The sequence below is a fragment of the Balaenoptera acutorostrata genome, chromosome 11 (genome assembly GCF_949987535.1).
Source record: "Balaenoptera acutorostrata chromosome 11, mBalAcu1.1, whole genome shotgun sequence".
Lineage (NCBI taxonomy): Eukaryota > Metazoa > Chordata > Mammalia > Artiodactyla > Balaenopteridae > Balaenoptera > Balaenoptera acutorostrata.
Window position 1 is genome coordinate 18911020 of NC_080074.1, and position 23641 is coordinate 18934660.

The 23641-nt window shown below is 44.3% G+C and overlaps 1 protein-coding gene across 1 annotated transcript in view; it reads right to left on the reverse strand.

Moving 5' to 3' along the window:
• Positions 1-23641, reverse strand: part of STAB2 (stabilin 2) — a 161415-nt gene that overhangs the window by 127473 nt on the left and 10301 nt on the right. The window contains exons 4-6 of the mRNA XM_057557591.1: positions 10189-10274; positions 9241-9310; positions 2652-2747 (exon numbers count right to left, since the gene is read on the reverse strand). Coding sequence (XP_057413574.1) covers positions 2652-2747; positions 9241-9310; positions 10189-10274 — 252 coding nt within the window. The remainder of the gene's footprint in view (positions 1-2651; positions 2748-9240; positions 9311-10188; positions 10275-23641) is intronic.

Below are 23641 nucleotides of genomic sequence, written 5' to 3' on the forward strand. Positions count from 1 at the left end.
TTACTTACTAACGGGACACGTGAGCTTGTTGGAGATGGCACTACTTCTTCAGCCTTGGAGTCAGATTGGAAACTACCACCCTCCTTCCAGGTAAAATGATTTTTGCATGGTACTTACTTTTTACCACAGTGACCGCTGGAAATGCAGCTTTATAAAGAAATGATACCATCGCACAAAATGTAGTGCTACCTAATGTTGAAATTGTGTACTAACTCAGGTTAACATTTCATACGACATTCTACAGGTGTTATCACCGTTTCCCTCAGAAATTAAAAATATCCCATAGCAGCCCTGTGAGTTTGATGGGGTACTTTGGGATGCCTTGGTGCAGTTTTGGAACCGTAGTGTTAAGCCATTGGATTTTTGTGTTGATTTCTTTCCGCAGCTAGCATTCTTCTAACTAGAATAGGATGTACCACACTTCACTCAACCACTTCCTACTCATGGATGTTCAAGTTGTTTCCAGCTTGCTTTGTTCTTAAAAACAATACTATCATGAGTTTCTCTGTACATATATTCTCACCTACCCACCCCTCAAGTCCTCCAGGTAAATTCCTAGAATTGGGGCTGTCGCCTCAAACTGTAAGCATCCTTTAAAATTTAATAGATACATTTCCCTCATAGATTGTAGCAATTCACATCCCCACTGACAGTACCGTAATTTTTCTCACACCCACAGATAGATATTACCTAGCTTTTCAACCTGTGTAACACAGTGGGCAAAAAACCAGAACCAAACCAAAACAAAACCTCCCAAACTCCAAAGTACTACTTCATTATGGTTTTAATTTGCATTTCTGACTCCTAGTGGGGTTAAGCACCTCTTCTATGCTCGTTGGCCAGTTTTCATTTCTTCCTGAGAATTAGCTGCTCCTTGGCCGATTTTAAAGGTGGGCTCATGGACTTTCTATTATAAAAACGTTTCTGCCATGTGGATTGCAAATATTTTTGTCCCAGTCTATTTATCTTCTGACTCAATAGAATTATTTTGTCATTTGGAAGCAAATCTTTTCATGCTGTCTATTAAGCTGGCTTCTGAGGTGGATCTCTGGTCTTATTAAAAAGGGTTTTTTGTTTGTTTGTGTTTTTGTTTTTTGCTCATGAGTCCATTGTGCAGTACAGGAGTAGCTGGGGAAGGAGGTTGACTGAGGGCTATGGAAGGGGTCCACCCTAACCACCTGAGTTTCATTCTGCTGTTGATTCATACTGGTTGTTTGCATGTCTGTCTCTTCCACAGGAAGAAGGCACAGGCTGTCTTTTATTCATCCTCCTTTCTACCACTGCCCATATCTTCTCAACGACTCTCAATAAAGTGAGTTTGAATTTGTTGAATTTGATTCTTGTCTAATCCCTTTATTTTACAGACCAGGAGAATAAAATCCAGAGGATAAGTTAAGTGAAGCTATTGTCACAGGCAGCATGTCCAATTTCCTAGTGGCTAAGCTCCAAATTCACCCTTCATCACCTGCTCTGTGATAACAGGCTGGACCCTGAACATTTCTGCTTTGCAAGGATAGTTTAATCTTGGCCAGTAGAGGGCGCCAGAGGGCTACTGCAGGAGGAAGGGGCTCCTCTTTCCGGTTCTGCTGTGCAGTGTTGTGCTTCTGCTGTGTTTGCTGCTGTTGCACAGCCTGTCAGTGGTGTGGATGTGTGAGGACATCCAGTGATGCCCTGTCCCAACTGTGCACTCAGAGTGCACAGTTCATTGGTGACCTTGCATCCCTGGCCTGGACCCAGTGGCCACCTTCCCACAGCCCTCCCCACGCACAGACATTGGGTTTAGCACCCAAGGTGCTCCAACTCCCTCTGTCCACTTGCCCCCCAGCCTCGGCTCATCAGTGCCCTGAAGGGTTGTTGCCTGCCTGCTGGGTGACTGTACTCCCATGCTGGCTTGGGCAAACCAGCAAACTTCTCCTCTGCTAAGTGGGCTGCCAGCACCCCTTCTCCAGCAAGATTTGAGCCAAGCCTTGGGGATGGCTGTCCCCTTCCAAGTTTGCCCTTCTTTGTTATGCCCCATCAGCCCTGCAGTTCATTTTGCATTTTTATAGCCACTCTCCTATCATAGCTTACTAATTCTTTATATTAAACTTCCCTTGCTGCAATCACCCTGTGGTCTCTATCTTTTGATTAAACCCAGTGTGATCGATTGTTTAGAGAATTTCAGTGACTTGAGTCCCAGCTCACTTATTTACTATTTTGTGAACTTTGGTGAATCATTTAGCCTTGGTGAGCCTCCATTTCCTGTTGATGTGCTCTGTCTTTGAGACCTCTAATGGAGAACATGCCTTATCTCCCTTTTCAGGTACCTAACTCGTTGCAATGGCCCCAATGTCTTCCTCTCCAGCCTATCCTCACACTGCCACAAGCCTGGCCTTCCTAAACCATAGCTACAGCCATGTCACTGCATTGTTCCCAAATCTTCCGTGACTGCCAATATTCTACACGATCTCTTCCCTCTCCTCCCTTCCCCTCCCCTTCTCTCCCTTCCTCTCCTTTCGTCCCCTTTCTTTTAAAATTTTTGCCTATCTTCCCGCAAAACATTTGATGGCACGGCACACATGTAGAGCCCAAGTACACGCATGCACGACTGAAATGCATACGTCTGTGCCCATTTGATCTGGTGTGGTATTAAGGGAACTAGCAGTACTTACGCTTGTCACAGTTGGGGCCGGTGTACCCAGAGTAGCACTCACAGGTCCCATCGCCGCGTATTCCACTGTTGCATACTCCATGCACACAGCTGCACACTGCAGACAGAAAAGGGGAATTTTTCGTTACCTGATGTAGACTTCCTCCAAAGATTCTAGAAGGATACTGTTTTCAGATAGTGTTTATTGAGATTCTGCTTGATGAAGTGGGGAAAACCATGGGTTTGAAGCCCTAGAGACCCTAGTTTGAACCTTGGCTTCTTTTTATTAGCTTCAGTTTACAGTAAGTCCCCACATACGAACAAGTTCCATTCCGAGAGTGGATTCGTAAGTCCAATTTGTTCGTTAAGTTCAACAAAGTTAGCCTAGCTACATAACTAACACAATCGGCTATATAGTACTGTACTGTAATAGGTTATAATAATTTTCACACAGATAATACATAAAAACAAACACAAAAAATAAAGAAAACGTTTTTAATCTTATAGTACAGTACCTTGAAAAGTACAGTAGTACAGTACAACAGCTGGCATACAGGGGCTGGCATCGAGTGAACAGGCAAGGAGAGTGACTGACTGGAGGAGGGAGAGGAGGTGGGAGATGGTAGAGCTGAGGGATTGTCAGCAATGGGAGATGGAGGGCAAGCTGCAATTTTACTCATGCCTGACGTTGATGGTACAAGTTCTGGTTCCTTGCTGGCACTAGATGTATGTTCACATCTTTGAAAGTTTGCAACTTGAAGGTTCGAACTCTAAGGCTGTTACATGTCCCACCTCAATCCCCTGTCCTTCATCTCCACGGGAACTGTCCTCCTTCAGGTCCTTATCTTGTTTTGCCTGGACTATTGCAGTAGCACTTTACCTGGACTCATTGTTCGATTTCTTACCTCTCCGTTTTATCCATTTCATTTGATCAGTAATGGTATCAAGGTGATCTTCCTCCAAATATCTCAGTGACTCCCAATTGCTAACCAAATGAAATCTAAATTCCTCTGTTTGGCAAACAAGGCCCTCTCCAAGCTGACTCCAACCTTTAAAAATTTTCATTTTCATCTTTCGCCACTTCATTTTATGCGTCTTAGGATCTAAGTGCATGGGATGACTCACTAGAGTTCATCTTCCTTCAGAACACGTGTTGAACATCTACTACTTACAGGGCGCTGTGCTTGGGATTAATGACCCAAAGTCCCTGCCCCCAAAGAGCTCACAGTCTGAAGGCAGAAGAAAGCAGCCCATCATAATGAGGTGTGATAGATGCTAAGACGTGACGGGTCAATAGCAATGGGGGCTGGCCAGGAAGAGATGGGGGGAGCTGGTCTAGGAAAGACCACGCCCTGTGGAGGCAGCAGGACGTGCATCCTGTACTTTCACTCCTCCATGCTCTTGCCTCCACTCTGCTCCCTTCTGCATGCAACTGAAATCCAGTAGAAATCCTCCTCATCCTTCTAGGCCAGCTAAAGCCCCTCTCCTCGGTAGTGCCATCTCAGAGGTGCCAAAACAGAATCTGTGCTCCTCTGGGCAGCACTTTCTTTGTACCTCATTCACTATCACCTCCTGCTGCAACTATTACTTTTGTCATGCCAGCCAGCCAAGTACCACCAGGAACACAACAGTGGTCAAAGTCGGCAGCAGGGGCGAGGGATCATGAAGAAGCAGCAGTAGCCACTCGTGTTAACTGGGAGAGATGGCCATTGGGTTGCCCCCTGTCACTGTTTATTTCTCTATTCAGACAGGATAAGGCAGTGGCCTAGTTTCTGTCTTGTTCCAGCACAGATAGAGCGAGCCATTGATGGTGACATTCTATGAAATTGCAGGCCAGCGACCAGCCGACAGCTGTCAGGGCTGCGTTTTTCTCTCTCAATCTGGTGAGGTAAGATCATTAACCCCGTGTTACATATGGAAAATGGGAGACAACTAGCTCCAGTGCTCATTCAAATTACTGAAGAATTAAATTGGATTTGCAATTATCATCCTCCCTTTAAAAACTGATTTGCTGTTGTTTCTATGTTAGCAAAGCACTTTGATGTCCACCCATGGCTGTAGCTTTTGGAACAGATGAGTTCCAGAGGGAAGTCAAATTCATCACGGAGATAATAGGGGTGAGGAGGGGGTGTACTATGGGCTCAGTAGAGAAGATGCAAATTAACTCAGTTAAAAAATATCTACCCAGCTCCTACCTAGTGGCGGGCACTGGATTAGGCACTGGGTATACAAATAAGAGTAACTCACAATATCTAAATTCAAGCTGCTCACAGTATAGTGGGGCAGCTGAACTCTAAGAGATACACTGCTTCTGCATGTCCTAAATGCTGTCATGCAGCCCATGGAGAGGGTGAGGAGGTGGAAGGGGGGAGTCGAATGTGACTCAGCCCCTGCTCCCAACTTACGTGCTCACTACAAGGGCCATCCTTGTCGCTGAGCCTCCCTTCTAGGCATGAGCCTCTCCCCAAGTCCTGCCTTTCAGCACAGCCCATGTACTGGATTAACTGATCTGGCACGGGTAGCTTTCGGGAGCCTCTGACATGCACTGCAGGGCTGCCAGCCACTGCCAAGAAAGTATCCTTGGGAAGGAGACGTGAGCGGCAGAGGGATTCCCAAAGGTCATTTAAAGAGCCCTGGGTATTTGTTAAACCAGCTTCAGCAAATCTCTAGAGACATGTGAAACTTGGGGTGTATGACTTTAAAGTAGCCAAAGCCATGGCCATTGGGGTCAGAGGGACAGAGCACAGAGCCCCTGTGCCGTGCCCCTGGCAGAGTGAGCTGCCCTCTCTCATGTTCCCGTAGCATCTCATGTGTACTGTGCACATAGGCTCAAAAGCGTCTCCCACATTTCTAGCTCCTTGGGAGTGGGGACCTAATCTCTCCCCTCTTTGGATGCCCATCACCTGTCACGGGTCTAATGCACGGTGGATGCCTGCCAGGGCCGAATGGTGCAGTGGTTTTGTGCCCAGGTTCTGGAGTCAGACACTTGGGGTCAAACCCTGCCTCTGTCCCTGTAATAGCTGCGTGACCTTGAGCAACCTCTCTTGCTTCTTCATCCATAAAATGAGGAACCCAGCTTGCAGAGTTTTTCCAAAGAGATTCTGCATGCCAAACCTTGTGCAGTGCCTGGTGCCCGGCAGACACTCAGCAAATGCTAGCTACTGTTATTAACAAGACGTGATTGTGGGATTGATTTGGGTCATGTTAGAGAAAGTGGGCTTTGCTTTCTCCCCTAACCTGGAGTGAGGCACTGAGCAGGTGAGGGCCTTGGCAGCTGAGATGAACACCCTTGGCTGATGGCAGCTTGAGATCATCTCTAAGCAAATCGAGAGTCAGGTAGGAGAATGCTCCGGCAGCAGGTTAAAGTCAGTGTTAAAAATAAACTGCAACTCATAGCGCTGTCCTACTTACAGGCAGAATTGCCACCGCCAACAACCACTGCCTCATGGGTGAAACAACACTGGCACCCAGTGGATGCCTGGCTGAAAAGGTTTCCAGGCTCCCCTACGGGAACCTGCCAATGGGAAATGACCAGCCATCACTGAGCCATCATTCATTGGTTCATAGGTGAATGAATGTTCAGCTTACTGTGGGATTGCTCTTGTCCTTGCTTAATACTTGCTTCTATTGAGTGCTTATGACTTGCCACTAGGAGCTTTTCTACGAGTCAATCCCACGAGGCAGGTATTATTATTCCCATTTTGTAGATGAGGAGGGCTTAGAGAGGTTAAATAGCTTGCTCCAGGTCCCACAGCAACTGGGCTTGGTTTCAAACTCAGGCCAGCTGACTTGAAGCCTGCTCTCTTAGCCATTATGTTCTAGAGTTGCGCTATCCAATATGGTAGCCACTAGCCACGTGAGGCTATTTAAATTTAAACTGAGTAACATGGGCTAAAATTTAACCTTCAGTGCCTCAGTTGCACTAGCCACATTTCAGGTACTCGATGGCCACACGTGCCTTGCGGCTACCATGTTGGGTAGTGCGGGTCAGGACATTTCATCATCTCACAAAGTTCTGTTGGAACCCAGAACTGGGAGTCTTATCTCCCAAGTCTCAGTTTAGGTTTCCAATTTTCTTACTTAAAAACTTGGGTTTCCAAACCCTTTCGCTTGCCCTTTCTCCATGGCACAAACAAGTGTAAAGGGAAGCCACTTTTTAAATTTAGAAATGTGTGGAATCTCCGTGTACATCTGTGCTCACTGGCAACCAACACCAGTTTCTTGGAGGTGACATGAACTCATCTTCTTTCTAAATTTTCATCCGCAAACAATTACTTGGCTTTCTTGGTAAGTAAGCAGTGTTGGTTGCTGTCTTTCTTCCTATTTCAATACTTATTTAAAATATGTGATTTAAATTCTATTATGGTAGGGAAGGGCCAATTTGAAAGACATGTTCTTTATAAACGACTGATTATACTTAATAGTTTACTGTCCTTGAATATAATGTAATGTTAAAAAAAACCACTCAGAATGCTAACATCTGTTTTAAATTTGCTTTTGCTAACACTCTTATGAAATAATCTTCTATAAAGTGATGGATGAAGAAAAACCTAAGATTGGGGGACACCAGGGAATAGTAGGTATTAATAATAATAATTGTTATCATCTGTTGTGCAGTGATTATCTCATTAGTTCCTCGTAATAATTCTAAAGGAGGCAATATTATTTCTATTTTTACAGATGAAGGTGCACAGAGTATGCTTAGTAAACTTAAGGTTCCCACAATTTGCAGCAGCCCTGGGGCTGAAACCCAGTCTGAGTCTAAAGCTGGAGCTCTAATCACCTCTACATGATGCCTCCCAATAACATGTTTCTGGGTCAGGACAAGAGGGCTGGAACAAATTATATCATTCATTCACTCACTCATTTGTTTATTCATCCAGCCAAGAGTGTAGTGTGTGTCTACCACGCAGGCAGCACTGTGGAAGGTACTGGAGATAAAGAGGTATAACAGCACCTGCTTTCAAGGACCCCATGGATTAGAATGAGACCATGTCTCTGCTACTGCAGATGAAACTTATTACAGAGTGAGCAAACTTAGGGGGTTTGGGATGTCTGTGTATTTTTCTTGCCCAAAATATTTGAATCAATGCAGTGTCTACCAAATACGATTTTTCTATAAAAGCCAAACTGAGGTGGTATTGGACAAAGGGCACTTGACTTATCCTTTTTGGGAGACTATGAATCTGGCAGACACTGTCCCTACTACACCCACATTCTCTAGGCCTTCCTTCCCAAGTCCATGCATTCAGCTGCCTTCCAGTAGCCTGTGAACACTTCCTAGGAAGCCTGCTCCGCCTGGGTGCTCACTGGGGGTTGGAAGTGCCAGGGAATGAACAACTCCCCTCTAACGACCGCATGTATTAGTTGCCTATTGCTGCTGTAACAAATTGCCACAAACCTAGCATCATAAAACGACACACATATATTGTCTTACAGTTCGGGAGGTCAGAAATCCAAAGTAATTGCTCTAAAATCAAGGTGTTGGTGGTTGTGTTCCTTTCTGGAGAGGAGCATCCCTTTCCCTGCCTTTCCCAGCTTCTAGAGACTTCCCACATTGCCTGGCTCGTGGGCCGCTTCCACCTTCAAAGCCAGCAAGGGCTGGTGGAGTCCGTCTCACGTCTCGTCACTCTGACACCGCATCTTCTGCCTCTGCCTTCCTCCTCCACATTTAAGGACCTTTGTGATTACACTGGGTCCACTCAGATTATCCAGGATAGTCTCTTTATGGTAAGGTCACATGATTAGCAACCATAATTCCATCTGCTACCTTAATCCTCCCTTGCCACGGAAGGCAACATATTCCTGGGTCCATGGGATTAGAATGTGGACATTTTGGGGAGTGGTCATTACTCTGCCTACTACACCATGGCTCTCTCTCTCCTCAGGTAAAGTAACTCCAAGGTGAGTGTTCTACACGGACTTCCAGAGTTCCCCAGGGGATTAAGCTCTGGTCATCCACACTGGTCTCTGTCTTGACAACACCCCCTTTATTTCCTCTGTGTCACTTTCTTAGTGTTTCCCTGGGTCACCTCTCAAATATGCTACTTGTACTAGAATGCTTGCAGAATGCTTCTGGGTCAACTTCTGGGGAGAACCGGAAATAAGAGAGTGGACAAACCCATGTCAGGGACAAAGCCATAATCTGCAAATTGGGACAAACAGCCTCTGATCACCTCAGGTATTTATCTGTGAACTCCCCAAAGAAGGACAGATTAGATGTGCTGGGACCTGTGGTGGACATAGAGGTCCCTGGCGAGAAGGTCAGTGCTGAGACCATGGTCTGGAAAGACCTCATGGAGAAGCTGGGCAAGCAAGGAACTGGTGGATGTTGGATCCTGGAGCCTGGAGAGAGGGAAACTATGCCCCAGAGTTTGCCGGGAAGCATTCCTGGTGAGTAGCTGCCTGCAAGCACTGAAAACCACAGACACACTGTCTCTCCTTATCAGATTTGTTGTCAACTCTTTGTTTTGCCTGTGTAGACTTGGTTATAGAGAACTGTTCTGTGTTTTCCCCCCAAGGAACTTTATTTCTGGGGTCTTGAGCTGTATAAGCCATGTCTGACTTCCAACCTTCACAATTGCATTCGATGACACAAAAGTGAGACATACTTGCTGAACAGCTGGGTCCAAATACGTTGTCATCAGTGCAGGATTCACAGGCTGTTCCTCCAAATCCTTCCTGCAGGACACCCCAGGGAGAGGATGTTAGACCCAAGCGATCTGCGCTGCCCACAAAGCCCTTGGATTTCTAACTGACTGTCTGCTCAGCGTTTGTTTCCCAAGTGTTATCTTCCCTCCTCTGTGCCTGTCCTGAAACTCCTTCTTTCTCTTTCTTTCTTCTTTGCTCTTTTTGTGTTACAATTTGTACATTCATCCCTGCATCAGTTATTACTAAGAGTCTGGAGCTCTTCAGAAGAAAGCTGCTTCGTTAGTCCAAAGATACAGAGAGCAAGTACTGATGGCTAAATCATAATTCCACCCAAGGGTGAAATGAAAACGCTTTCAGTTTTGCATTTCTGAAGACAATTGAGCTCAATCCTTTTCAGAAGGATTTCTTTGTATTTCCATTGTCTAAGGCTTGAAGCTTGCAAAAGTCCCTTTCATGGGACAGCAAAGAAATGCCTCAGTTGGCAGACCCAGCGCTCAAGTATGGGTGCTGAGGACAGCTCCGAAGACTAGTCTGTTAATAACGGTGATTTTTAACAGTAACAATGACAAATTTCTGTCACCCTGCATGGTTTCACAAAGTATCTTCATATACATGATCTCATCTCACTTTTTCAACAAGTATAATTGCGTAGGTATTATTATTAGACTCATTTTACAGATGAATACACCTAAGGCTTAAACTCATTTTACAGATGGATACACTCAAAGGTCCCCCAGCCTCTAACATGTCATTTTGTTGCACACCACTGCATCCTTTTTTTTTTTTTTTTTTTTTTTTACTAATATCGCTACCTCTTAGAGTCTCCACTCAGTGTGTGTTTACAGAGGGACCCCACAGGTAAGGAGAAAGCAGAGTCAGGGAGGAGGAGAGCAAGGTTTTGAACTCACTTGGCAGGAGCAGCTTCCGTTTCCTTCCATGCCGTCAGCACAACTGCCCCGGCCACTGCAGGGTGCCCTCGCTCCTCCCGGGCACTCTGGGGAATCAAAGGGCAGATTCATTTGTTTGTGACTGCACAGAAGCATGCCGCAAGGATGCATCAAGCATCTACTACATGCCAGGTAGTGTGCTAGTTGCCAGGGATAAGAAATAATTGAAGGGCTTCCCTGGTGGCGCAGTGGTTGAGAATCTGCCTGCTAGTGCAGGGGACACAGGTTCGAGCCCTGGCCTGGGAAGATCCCACATGCCGCGGAGCGGCTGGGCCCGTGAGCCACAACTGCTGAGCCTGCGCGTCTGGAGCCTGTGCTCCGCAACGAGAGAGGCCCGCGCATCGCGATGAAGAGTGGCCCCCGCTTGCCACAACTGGAGAAAGCCCTCGCACAGAAACGAAGACCCAACACAGCCAAAATCAATCAATCAATCAATCAATCAAACATACGCATCTGATTCAAGATCCTCATTAAAAAAAAAAAAAAAATACCACTGCTTTAAAAAAAAAAAAAAAAAAAAGAAATAATTGAAGACCTTGCCTGCTTTATCTAGGGTTACATAGGGGAGGCAAGTGAATCACAGAGTAGTCAGGTGCTGTACTAGGATGCATCAGACTGGCTACCATTTATTAAGCATTTGCTGTACACTTTACAATCATCTAATTAAATCATCCCCATTACAACCCTCAGGGGTTCCTACTGGTGCTAGTTAGCAGACGAGGAGACTGAAGTTCAGAGAGGTCACATAACTCGCCCAAAGTCTCACACTTCATAAGTCGCAAAGCCAGGGATTTAGCTCAGCCCTTAGCATGACTCTAAAGCCAGGCCAATTAATCAGTGTGCTAGACAGGGTATTGAGGGAGCCCAGGGAAGGGAGCTACTGATATTGCCTTGGGGAGTCAAGGAGACATCCCTGAGGAGGAGTCATTTAAGCTGGGGTTTTGAAGGCTCAGTAGGAGTTGGCCATGCTTAAAAGGGAAGAGCATTTCAGGAAGAGGGAACAGCAAGTACAAAGTCTTAGAGTTGTAAAAGGGCATGACCTATTCTGGGAATGATATAAAGTTTGGCAGGGTTGGAACTTGGGAATTGGGGGGAGGGTATGAGGAAATGGTAGTTGATGAGGAATAATAGTTTGGCTGGGGCCAATTAATGAAGTACTTTGTGTGGCAAGCAAAGGAATTTAGTTTTCACTCTGAAGCTGATTCCAAACAAGCATCAGTTTGCATGTTTGGGCTGTGCTAGACCTGAATCAGAGCATTAATAGACATTTATTAGAGGATTTCACAGTCATTCACTAAACATTCAGGGAATACCTACCATGTGCCAAGCATTATATTACACATTGGGGTGGAGGGACATTTAGCTAGAAAGTCAGATATTAAATGTCCAAAATTAAATACAAGATTTAAAGTAATGGTAAGAACAGAAGTTTAAGGTACTGCTGTGATGAGGATGAAAAAATGTTGTTGTTGTTTTTTTCTTTCTATACTTGCTGTTGTTCTACACTTTGAGTGCTGAGTTGACATGGATTTAATGCTGGTTTGACTGAGTTCTGATTGTTAAAATGAGGGATCTGGACTAGCAAACACCAAGAAGAAATCACGCAATGGTCATGAATCGTGTTTGTGTGAATGAGGCAGGATCAAATGTTATCCCAAATTAAAGTTAGCAAGGCAAATGCTTTCCAAAAAATAGCTAATGATATGGAGTTCTAGATAATAATAATAAAGGATTCAAAGCAATACCCTGAAGTTAAGTCCCATTTTTAACCCCATTTTCTAGATGAGGCAACTAAGGCACAGAGTAGTAGAGTGATTTGGCCAAAGTCATCCAGCTGGTGAGGATAATGAGAGACTCACTTACCCCTCCTCTACCAGCAGTATCTAACCTTCCTGCCCTCCCTCCCCTCCTACCACCATGGACAAAGACCTTTGTCCAAGGCTCTCCTGTGCCATGAACTTACTGTCATATATCTCCTGAGAAATCAGCATCCATAGAAAATGAAAAAGCAGTTTTTGGAAAAAGAGACTTCAAACTGCAGAGAGAAGCAGTTCTCCCCAGGAGACCCTGATGGCTCACCTGAGTTACTAGGCTAGTTCTCTAAAAGAACATTTATAACCTGCAGGTATGGGGAGGTGAGAAGGTGGAGACGGCTCCTCTGTCTCTTTTCTGCATGCAGAATCTGAGTCAACCACAGGGCTAGATCACACAGTTTGAGCCTGTGGTCCTTCTTTCCACAACAGTGGCAGAGCCAGGCTTCCAACTCTGGCAGGTGCTCCAGAGTCGACTGCACTGTTCATCACTGTGCTTTATCCTCACCCAGCACTGCTCCAGACCAGAATCACAGCACAGATGCAGACATGGTTATGAAGTGAGTAAAGGAGAAGACACGCTGACGTGTAGCTACTGTTTATAAATCACTTTGAAAACCAGTACGTTGGTTTGGGCTGTTCTCACCAGCTAGGGCAGTGGCTACACAAGACGAAATGCTGTCAGGAAAAAACCCAGATTTTTCAATCAGAGTGTTCTGGGTTTGAATCCCAGCACAACTCTTTGCTAGCTGCATCTCTTTGGGAAAGTCGATGCCTGGTTCTGAGATTTGGTTCAAGCATCTTCCTGGCAGGTTGTGGTAGGGACTGGAAATATTAGGCACCCAAGAAATGGTGGTAGTTATTACTTAGAGTGGATACTCTCCATCCTCTCAGTTTCTGTTCTTTCAGGCTGGCCGTGTAACAGATAACAACACTCAGGAAAGGAATGATTGGGCACCTGTTTGAATCGGGACCATGGAAGGTCCTGGGTATATATGGATTAACAGACAATCAGATAAATACTGGTTTACAAACCAGGAGAGAGGTTGTCCAGGGAAGAGACCTAGAGCTCTGATCACTCTACTGGAGGGCACCAACACTGACCTCAAACCACTAATCCTGCATGGCCCAGGTCCCTGAGATCTGGGCTCAACAGAGGGCAACAGCTGGATCACGAAGGAAGGGCCTGGTTAAAGAGTGTGGTCTTTAGCTTTAAAAAGGCATCAGTAGGGAGGGTGGGAGGGAGGGAGACGCAAGAGGGAAGAGATATGGGGACCTATGTTTATGTATAACTGATTCACTTTGTTATAAAGCAGAAACTAACACGCCATTGTAAAGCAATTATACGCCAATAAAGATGTTTAAAAAAAAAAAAAGCATCAGGAGGTGAGGATGAAGAGGAGGGAGAGGGCCTAATCAAACAGGTGCCAGGTACACCTTTGAAGCTCATCTGAAAACCAACTGAACCACTTGAATTCATGACACTGAGCAAGGGGTGCTAAGAGAAGGTATCCATAGACGATGGGCTATCAAATAGTTCTTCTCCCATTGCCTGTTGCTATGGGGCCCTTCTTGGGATAAGATGGTATTTTGGGAACCAGGCCCAGCTCTGGGCAGAGCCAGGATAGAGGTGACAGTTCTGCCACTCTTGCTCTCTCTTGGCCCTCGTGCCTCTCCCTAGGGCTAGGTGTTCAAGGTGCTCTCTGGATGACCCCCAGCTTGCCCTCAGGGCTGGCTCAGAAAAGCACAGGGCCTCCTCCACCCTGAGACACAGCCATCAGTGCCACCTTGCAGAAATGCTCTCCCAGGCCTTTTCACTTTTGTAGGCAATGACGCCTGAACCCCAGGCTTCCCCCAACACATTCCATCCAATAGTCTCCTCCAGGCCTTGAGCCAACTCCCCTCCCTTCCCTTCTGTCCAGCCCAAGCAGACCACCATGTGCTGCCCCCCAGTGCCCTGCCCTCCACACTTTGCCTGTGCCTGTCCGCCCTCAAAGCTGTTCTCCCTGACCCCGTCTCTGAGGCAGATTCAACTTTTCCATCCTCTGGGTGTCCCTTCTACTCGGCTCATCCCTTGTTACAACATATAGAGCAGAAAATGGGGGCAGAGTCATCCACTGTGGATATAACTAGATTCTAGGCTACAGGCTGACTGCAGAGGAATTGGGGAGTTTCCCCCATCCCAGCCCCCAAGAGTGTGACATTGTATCCGGGAAGTCTGGGCCTCCTTTTTCCTTAGGGGATGATTAGCAACCCTTTCTTTTTAAAAACGTAGGCAATCCCTGGGCAAGAATTACTGGAACAAATCATGCAGTCATGTTGGTGTAGGTGACCTTAGTTCTGAGGCCCCAGTTACAGTATATGGAGGCAAGCGGTCTCAGTTATCTTGACATGCCTGTGTTTATGTCACCCCTTCCCAATAGCACTTGTGGCAATTGTAACTTTACATCTAACATCCATCTCTACCATAGACTGTATGCTCGGTGAGGGGAGGTTCCGTATCTGTTTTGCTCACGATTTTATCCCCCGTACTGGTCATAGCACCTGGAACGTACAAGGTGTTCACCTAATATTTGCTGAACGACTGAGACCTTTGACAAGAGCCTGCATGGGAGGATGGGGTAAGAAAGCAGAGCTCACTTCGTCTTCAGTCCTGGGTTTGAGTGGTTCCAGTAGTGCCAAAATGGGTGCTGGGAGAACACATTAGAAGGGAAAGATGAGAGTTCTACTTTGGGAAAGTGAGTTTCATTTCTGACAGGAAATACACATCTAGAATTCAGGAAAGATAAAAGCCAGGACAGTATATGCAAATTTTATGAATTTTGTTTATTCAGAATGGCTGAAGAAACAAAGTAATGTGAAGCTGTCAGATGACTATCGTTGCTATAAATCTGACTTTATCAGAAAAACTCCTCCTTAAAAGTCCATTTAGATTGAAAGTCCTCCTCAGTCTGGCAAGGGCAAGACTAATTAAAATGTACTAGCTTGTAAAGATGATAATAAATACATACATAGCGAAAAAAAAAAAAAAAAAAAAAAAAAAAAACGCAGGCAAGTGTTCCTCTAAGTGTGATTGTGATGGAGTGGTTACAAAGGCAGATTCCGAAGACCCGCCTCTCTCCAGGAACAGTAGCTGTGAAAGTGCACCTCTCAGGGCATAGTTTCCCTGAAATCCACCACCCTCTTCATGAAGACACGCTTTCCACTTCCAGCCAGTGACTGAGCACAGCAGGGATACCAGGGCAGGCCCATTCTCACAAGACAGAGGACCCTTCTGTTGAGTGACTTTGGCTGATGGAGGACTCCCCATCAGCTTTACCAAATTTTCTTAGAACTACATGTAGTCTAAGACTTTTCCATCCAACTTTTCTTGGTTCTCTCTCTTACAAGGGTTAGCGCTCCATCCTTGGCTGATGGCTCTCCCTACTTCTCCTGCCTTCTTTCTCATTTTCCCTTGCAGGCACTTCTTTTAATTAATCTCATGCATCTCTAGCCCTATCTTGACACGTGCTTTTAGAGGACGTAGGCTAATACACCAGGGCATAGAGAGGCTTTGTGCAAATTGGAAAAAGCCTTCCCTACCTCAACTGCCCTTGTAGATATATCCCCAGAGACACTAGACTTGGCAAGCAGATGAAACTAAAATCAAGACGTGGCCGTCCCTGAGGGTGGAGCAGGCCCACACCAGAGTGCGTGGCTTGGTGAACCAAGCATGGGCTGGATTTCAGTCCAGACTCACCCTGTTGGCCAATAATAACCTGTTGCAACTTTATGCAAAGCCTGGCACTTCACACCCACTGAATGAGGATCTCTGGGTGTAAGACCCAGGAATATGCATTTTAACAGGCTTGACAGTAATTCTACTGCACAGTGTTGTTTGAGAACTGCTGGGTATGCTGTAGGAATTAATGTGCATGGTCCCCGACAGGGAGGCGGTGAAGGTGCTTCTTAGGCTGCTGGGAGGTGATGAGCTGATGGGCCTTTGCATGGGTATGGTTGTGTGGTGCCTGGGCTGGGCACCAGGCAGGGCGCTTGGTGCTTCAGCAAGGTTCTGCTGTGAGTGGGCTCAGTGAGGAGGGAGTGCCTGGACACGTAAGTGGACCAAGACTTACTTCAGAGGAAAGTGCAGCACTGGGCAGCTGGTGGAAGGCCAGCGTCCTGCCCTCATGGAGCTTACATTCTAGATTTCAATGAACACTGGGGACACGAGATCAAAAAGATATACTCTGTGACTTCAGGAAGATTACAGTCTAACTCCTTCATTTGGAAATTATTTTTCATCAGGAAATAGCAGGAATGAGGGAGGGGACATCACTACAAATCTTAGAGACATTAAAAGGATAATAAGCAGATATTACACACAACTTTATGCCAATAAACTTGATGAAGTAGATGAGGTGAATAAATTTATTGTTCCAAACTACCAAAGATCATTCAAGAGAAAATTAATAACCTGAATATCCTTGTATTTATTTAAGAAGTTGAATTTGAAGTTAAAATCCTCCGCACAAAGAAAACTTCATGCTAGATGGCTTCACTGGTGAATACTACCTCACACTTAAGGAAGAAATTATATCAATTATATAAAAACTAGGAAACTGAAGAAGAGAGAACTCTTCCCAGCTCCTTCTATATGGAGAGCATTTTTACTCTGATTCTAAAACCTGACAAATACATTACAAGAAAAGAAAACTACAGACCAACATCCCTAAGGAGCATAGATATAAAATTCTTTAAAAATCTAAAACAACAATTAAAAATAAAAAAATTCTAAAACAAAATTTTGCCCACTGAATCCAACGATATACAAAACAGATAATACATCATGGTCAGTGCAATAAGGTAAGAAAAAAAGATTCAAAATGGATACAGATTGGAAAGGAAGAAATAAAAACTGTCTTGATTCTCAGACAACATGATTTTCTATGCAGAAAATTCAAAAGAATCTCCAAAAATTCATTAGAACTAATACATGAATTTATAAGTTCTCAGGATACAAGGTCAACATACAAAAATCAATTACATTTCTATAAACTAACAGGGAACAGCTGGTGACTGGAATAAAAATATATAATTAAACATAATACCAAAGCCATGAAGAGCTTAGGTGGGAATATTACAACAATTGTGCAAAACCTGTAAGCCGAAATCTAGCAAACACTGACAAAAAATAAAAGAAGTCCTAAGTGAATGGGGATATACTGTGGTTATAGATTAAAAGAGTCAATATTTTACATTGTCCCTAAACTGGTCTATAGATTCACTGTAATTCCAGTTAAAATCCTAGCAGAATTTTTGGGTAGAAATTGATAAACTGATGTTAAACTTTATATGGAAAAGAACTAGAGTAACCAAGATAATTTTGAACATGACCAGGTTGGAAGACTTACACTACTTAATTTCAAGACTTACTGTAAAGCTATAGTAATCAAGACAGTGTGGTAAGGTGAAGGGATAGACATATAGATCAATGGAACAGAATAGAGAGTCCAGAAAGAGACCCACGCATTGATGGTCAATTGATTGTCTACAATGGTCCAAAGGCAATTCAATGGAGAGAGCATAGCTTTTTCAAGAAATAATGCTGGAATTACTGGATGTCTATATGTAAAGAAATGAACCTTGATTCAGACCATGAGTCACATACAAAAGTTAACTTAAAATGGATGGTAGACCTAAACGTAATGCCTAAAACTGTAAAGCTTCTAGAAGAAAATATAGAAGAAAGGCTTCGTGACATTAGATTAGGCAAAGATTTCTAGATGTGATACACAAAGCAACGTCTAGAAAAGAAAAATTGAAATATTTGACCTCACCAAAATTAAGAATGTCTGCTCTTCAAAAGGCACTGTTTAGAGAATGAAAAGACAAGCCACAGACTTTGAGAAAATATTTACAAATCACATATCAAATAAAGGACTTGAATCTCAAATACTTAAAGAACTCTCTAAACTCAGTTGTAAGAAAACAACCTGAATGATGTATGAATAGCAAATAAGCACATGAACCATGCAAATTAAAATGAGCTGCAATAAAATGCTACTATACACCTATCAGAATGGCTGAAATTTAAAAAAAAATCTGATTATACCAAGTACTACCAAGGATACCGAACAACTGGAACTTTCATACATTGTTGGTAGGAATGAAAAAATGGTGCACACACTTTGGAAAACAGCTTGGCAGTTCTTATAAAGTTAAAGTACATTCACTATACAATCCAAGACTCCCACTTCTAAGTATCTACTCAAGTGAAATGAAAACTTATGTTCACATTAAAACCTGTACATGAATGTCCATAGCAGCTTTATTCTTGCACCAAATTGGAAACCCAAATGTCTTTCAGCTGGTGAATAGATAAACTGGGTAGAACCACATAATGGTGGACTATGAAACATTGTAAAGGAATGAACTGCTGATACATGTAACAACATGGGCGAATCTCAGATGCATTATGCTGTGGGAGAGAAGCCAGATTCACAAAGGTCCGTACTGTAGGATTCTGATTATAGGACACAAAGGCATAATGATAGGCACAGAAAACAGATCAGTATTTGCCAGCGGTTGGGAGTTGGGGGAGGACATGACCAAAAGGGAATTTGGGGGGATGACCTAACTGTTCTCTATCTTAATTGTGGTGCTTGTTACACAACTGTTTAGGGTTGTCAAAGCTCGTATAACTGTCCACCAAAAAGGGTGAATTTTACTGTATGTAAATTAAGACTTAAGAAGAAATGAAAAAAATCCATTAGCAGATTATGTGCTTCAATGATAGATTTGGAAAAGGTGGTCAATGTCCCTATAAATAATTAAACTTTACTTCTATGTAGACCTCAGGGGTGTCCATTTCTGTAGTTTATACTCACTGGAAAGGAAAACAAACTAGGACACTAGAATCAGACACGGCTGTTTTTAAACACGTGGTAAGTTACACAATTTCCTACCTTCAATCTCTAAATCTTTTCATTTGAATACTTTAGTGTGGTTGTAAGAAAATCAATGTTCTGGAAGTGTTTCTTTGGGTCCAAATAACCATTTAGCAAACCATTGGGCCAGATGTTGGTCTTAGAAAGACCAGTATGACTTGTTTTTCCTTTCTGTGCTGTCCTTGTTTGTTATTATTATTGTTGTTGTTATTGTTAGCAATCTAGACCCTGGGTGGAATGCCAAGAACATTACACATATTATCTCAGTATATTTAATCTCCACAACTGTGAACTATTAATCTTCACCCTGTGAAGTGGTTATTTTCACCATTTTATGTATGAGGACACTGCGGCATAGATAGGTCACAGGGCCATTGGGCTCAGAGATAACAATTCCCTTTCAGCCCTGTCTGACTTTAAAGGCTTGTAATTGTGCTTCTCTGTATGGATAATTATTTTATATAATTATAGATATATATAATTATATATAAATTATATATTTATATATATAATTATTTTAAATGGCTTAAGTGTTTTACAAGCCATTCATTTAATTACTTAATTCAACATTCATGAAGTGCCTAGAATCATCTTCAAAGCTGGCAACGTCTTCTCTGTTTATTCGCAAGAAAGTGAAGGTTTAGCTGGGACAGAAAGGGGCCTGCCTGCCTCTCGCTGTGGGCGGCAGGGGCTGATGAGGCAGCCTCTGGGCTTCAGGCTTATTTCTCAAGAGGTGCCCCAATGCCTCCTTGTCTGAGATGAGCAGCCTGTACATTCAGGGCCCATTGGGTGTCTGCCGGTTGTGAATTTGCTGTCTCCTGGGGTCTTCCTGAGCCTTAACATCACATACGCTGCAGGGGGTGTGAGGCTTTCTCTGCAGCGTGTTCCTCATTCTGGCCAGGCCTCTCTGCCAGTGGCTTGTGAGTCAGCAGTCTAATAAAGGGCAAAGTGAATGCTTACTGTTATGGACTGAATATCTATGCCCCCCAAATCCGTATGCTAATGCCCTGATGTCCGGTGTGATGACATCTGGAGGTGAGGCCTTTGGGACGTCATTAGGTTTAAACGAGATCATGAGGGTGGGGACCCCGTGATGGGACTAGAGCTCTTATGAGAGAAAGAGGGACCAGAGTTCTCTCTCTGCCACTTGAGGACATAGAGAGAAGGCAACTGTCTACAAGCCAGGAAGAGGGCCCGCAACGGGAACTGGACCTGCTGGCACCTTGACCTTGGACTTCCCAGTCCTCAGAACAATGAGAAATACACGTCTGTTGTTATGGTATTCTGTGAGAGCAGCTCGAGCGGACTAAGCCCCTACTGTCCCCACGTTCCTGAAGGGTAGGCCTTTGCTTTGACCTGAGGCATCAGGGTGACCCATGGGGTTCACGGAAAGGCAGACAGTGGTGCAAAGAAAAATAATAAACCCAAGGGATCATAAGCTACATAAAAAACGAGATGCACAGAAATGTCCTTACCAAACTGTGTAGGGAGATAGTTATCAGCTCAATAATAGATGGAGAGGATTTGTTGAGCATTTACTATTTCTAAGCGGTTTGCATGCATGGTCTCATTCTGACAGCAACCGTATAGGAAGCTACCATTCTCGTCCTCCTCCCCAGGTTATAGATAAGAAAACTGAGGCTCAGAGAGGTGAGGAACTTGCCCAAGATCACAGGGTTGGTAACTGTCGGAACTACCGCTGCGATCAGGCCTGACTCAAGATTTTGAGTCCTTAACACTAAGCCAGACTATACAAGATCAGTACCTTAGAATATAAAACCAATCCAAGACACACCTCCTGAAGTAAAGAGGCCAGTCAGTGATCTGAGAACCACAAAAGACAGAAATGGTGAGTCGCATATTCTGAATGCCTACCATCTGCCAGGCGCATCCTAGGTTCTTTACATGAACTAGGTCACTCAGTCCTCAGCACCGCCTTTGGAGGTAGTCGTATCAGCATCACCATCTCCATTTTACAGATGAGAAAACTGAGACTGAGGCTTGGTTTACCAGATAAAATATAGGATGGGGTTTCCCTGGTGGCGCAGTGGTTGAGAACCTGCCTGCCAACGCAGGGGACACGGGTTCGAGCCCTGGTCCGGGAAGATCCCACATGCCGCGGAGCGACTGGGCCCGTGAGCCACAACTACTGAGCCCGCGCGTCTGGAGCCTGTGCTCCGCAACAAGAGAGGCCGCGACAGTGAGAGGCCCCGCGCACCGCGATGAAGAGCGGCCCCCGCTCGCCGCAACTAGAGAAAGCCCTCGCACAGAAACGAAGACCCAACACAGCCAAAAATAAATTAATTAATTAAAAAAAAAATAGGATGCCAGTGAAATTTCAATTGCACATAAACAATGAATAAATGTTTAGAATAAGCCATGTCCCAAACATTGTATGCATATTTGTTGTTTATCTGCAATTGATTTAACTGGGTATCCGTCATTGTTATTTGCTAAATCCGGCAGCTGGGCAGGGAGGGGAAGTAACTTGCAAGGTCCCAGAAGGAGAATGTGGTAAAGCTGAGAATGGAAGCCAGGCAATCTAACTTCAGGGTCTACAATCTTACTGTAAAACCACACTGCCCCTCAGGGCTAGGTTGGAACTAGGGGGAACTCGGGTGTCATGGAATCAACTCCAGGCAGTGACAGGAAGCAAGTTTGCCAGGAGCAGGCTCGTGGTGGGGAGGGGGGGTAGGCTGCCCTCCCAGCAGTTGACTTGGCCACACAACCAGGCATTTGGTTAAGGAGACAGGGACACATTGGAGCTGGGGCTCTGCAGTGAGACGGCCCTTGTTTCCTACTCTGCTCTGCACTTATTAGCTGGCTGTCGTTGGGCGAGCTGCAAAAGCCCTCAAAGTCCCAGAGTCCTCACCTGGACTCTCAGGTGTGACTGTTTCTCCTCATCTGCTTTCGTGTCCCTCACCCTCATCCGTCTGTGAGCTCCTTGGGGGTAGGGACTGGGCTTGTCATATAGGGGATTATGTGCAGCAAGCAGTAGGGGCTCAAGAAATGCTCGATTTTTATGAGTTGGCCAACCCTGGAAGGAACTTTGGAAAAAAAGATAGCAGGAATGTGAGGGTATGGAGAGTCCTTCATTTGTTGTCCTAAATTGAAGGTTTTAACAATTTATGAAAACAACTTGTTCGGTTTTAAAATAAAAATTTTAAAGTAAAAGTGTATATTTCTGTCCTACTTCTCAAATCATTTTCTATCACCTCAGGTCCCCATTAGGTAAAAAAGATGGTAAAAACTGACATTCTCAGCAACCACACTTGAAAGAGCTATTCCAGAATTTGTTCTAAGGGCACGTTTCTAAGGCCTGGTGGAGGGCTCAAGCAGCTGATAAGGCTGTTTTCAGTAATTATCACATTTCCCTTTGGTCACTGCTACTCTGGGGGTCTCTTGCATCGTGACTTTGCTCACGCAGGAGGCTTACCCCTGACAAGCTGTCAGCAAATCATCAGCTGCTCTGTTCCTTTAAAGGCAGATAATGAACTTCCTGGCCAGGAAGAGGCCAGGGACCCCTCTGTAACTTTATCTCCCAGGAACTCCAGAAGTGGCTACTAGTGTCACCACCTTTGTTTCAAAGCCTGGTGCACAGAGCTAGGCAGAGACTATGTCCTGGTTTTTAAAAATGGTAAATATTCCATTGATAGCTCTGGTTGGAATTGTCTGCCTGGGAAACTGTTGTGAAAATAGGTTCCTCACGTGAACTCAGCATTATTTGTCACTCAGAGCCAAAAAGGACATGCCTCACAGAGTGGTTTCAAATCCATGTAGTCCATTTTTTGCAACCCAGGCAGTGAACGGCAGGGAACATACAAGAGGAAAGAAAAAGAGGTCTGAAAATGCAAATAACATGATGCAAAAAAATAAATGTGCCTAATTTGATGACACTGACCTCACAAAGCATCAAGGCCATTTCCCTCTGAAATAATCAGATTGCTTTGGCCACAATCAAGTTTCTGTGTAACCCTCCGCCCACATTCTTTTTCCATTACTCTGAGTTTTTGCACGGATCTGTTAATGTTCACCGTGGGATAATAAAGAACTGGGATGTTCACATTTTAAAAAAGTATTTCCTCTGAAACAGAATATTGGTTGTTCAAATGTGATTTAAGTTTCAAGGTTAAAAATATGTTTCTGTGCTAATAAAACACATATGAGACTCCCATATGCAGATCTGACAAAGCTGTACAAGTTTTAATGAGGGAAAAGCAAGTTAAACCTGAGTAGAAACACCTTCCTTACATCAGGATGACATATTTTTTCCTCAGGTGCGAATTCATGCCTTATTCCTAATTTTAGAAGATAAGTAATTTTTTTCATTGTGCTTTTCTTTGTTTTCTAAGTTTTCAGAATTGATCGTCCAGTTTTCTGGTTTTGAATAAGGTACTATTAAAATAATTTAAAAAGTAACCCAGAGGTGTTAAGTGTGAATGTCTTTGTCAATGCATCAGAAAGGAAGTGGATTCTGCCCTTGTCTTGGAAAGAAGGCTATTCCAGAGCTTGTGCTTCCTCAAAAAGAAAGATGAACATACGTCAACAGCTCCAAAATGGGCTTATCCTTGCAGAAATGTAAAGCGATAGCCAAGATCTCACTTGTCATCACCACAAAATGGGAGAAGTGAAATACACGGCAGAGTAGAGCATTTATCTCTTTCCTGAGCCAAAGGA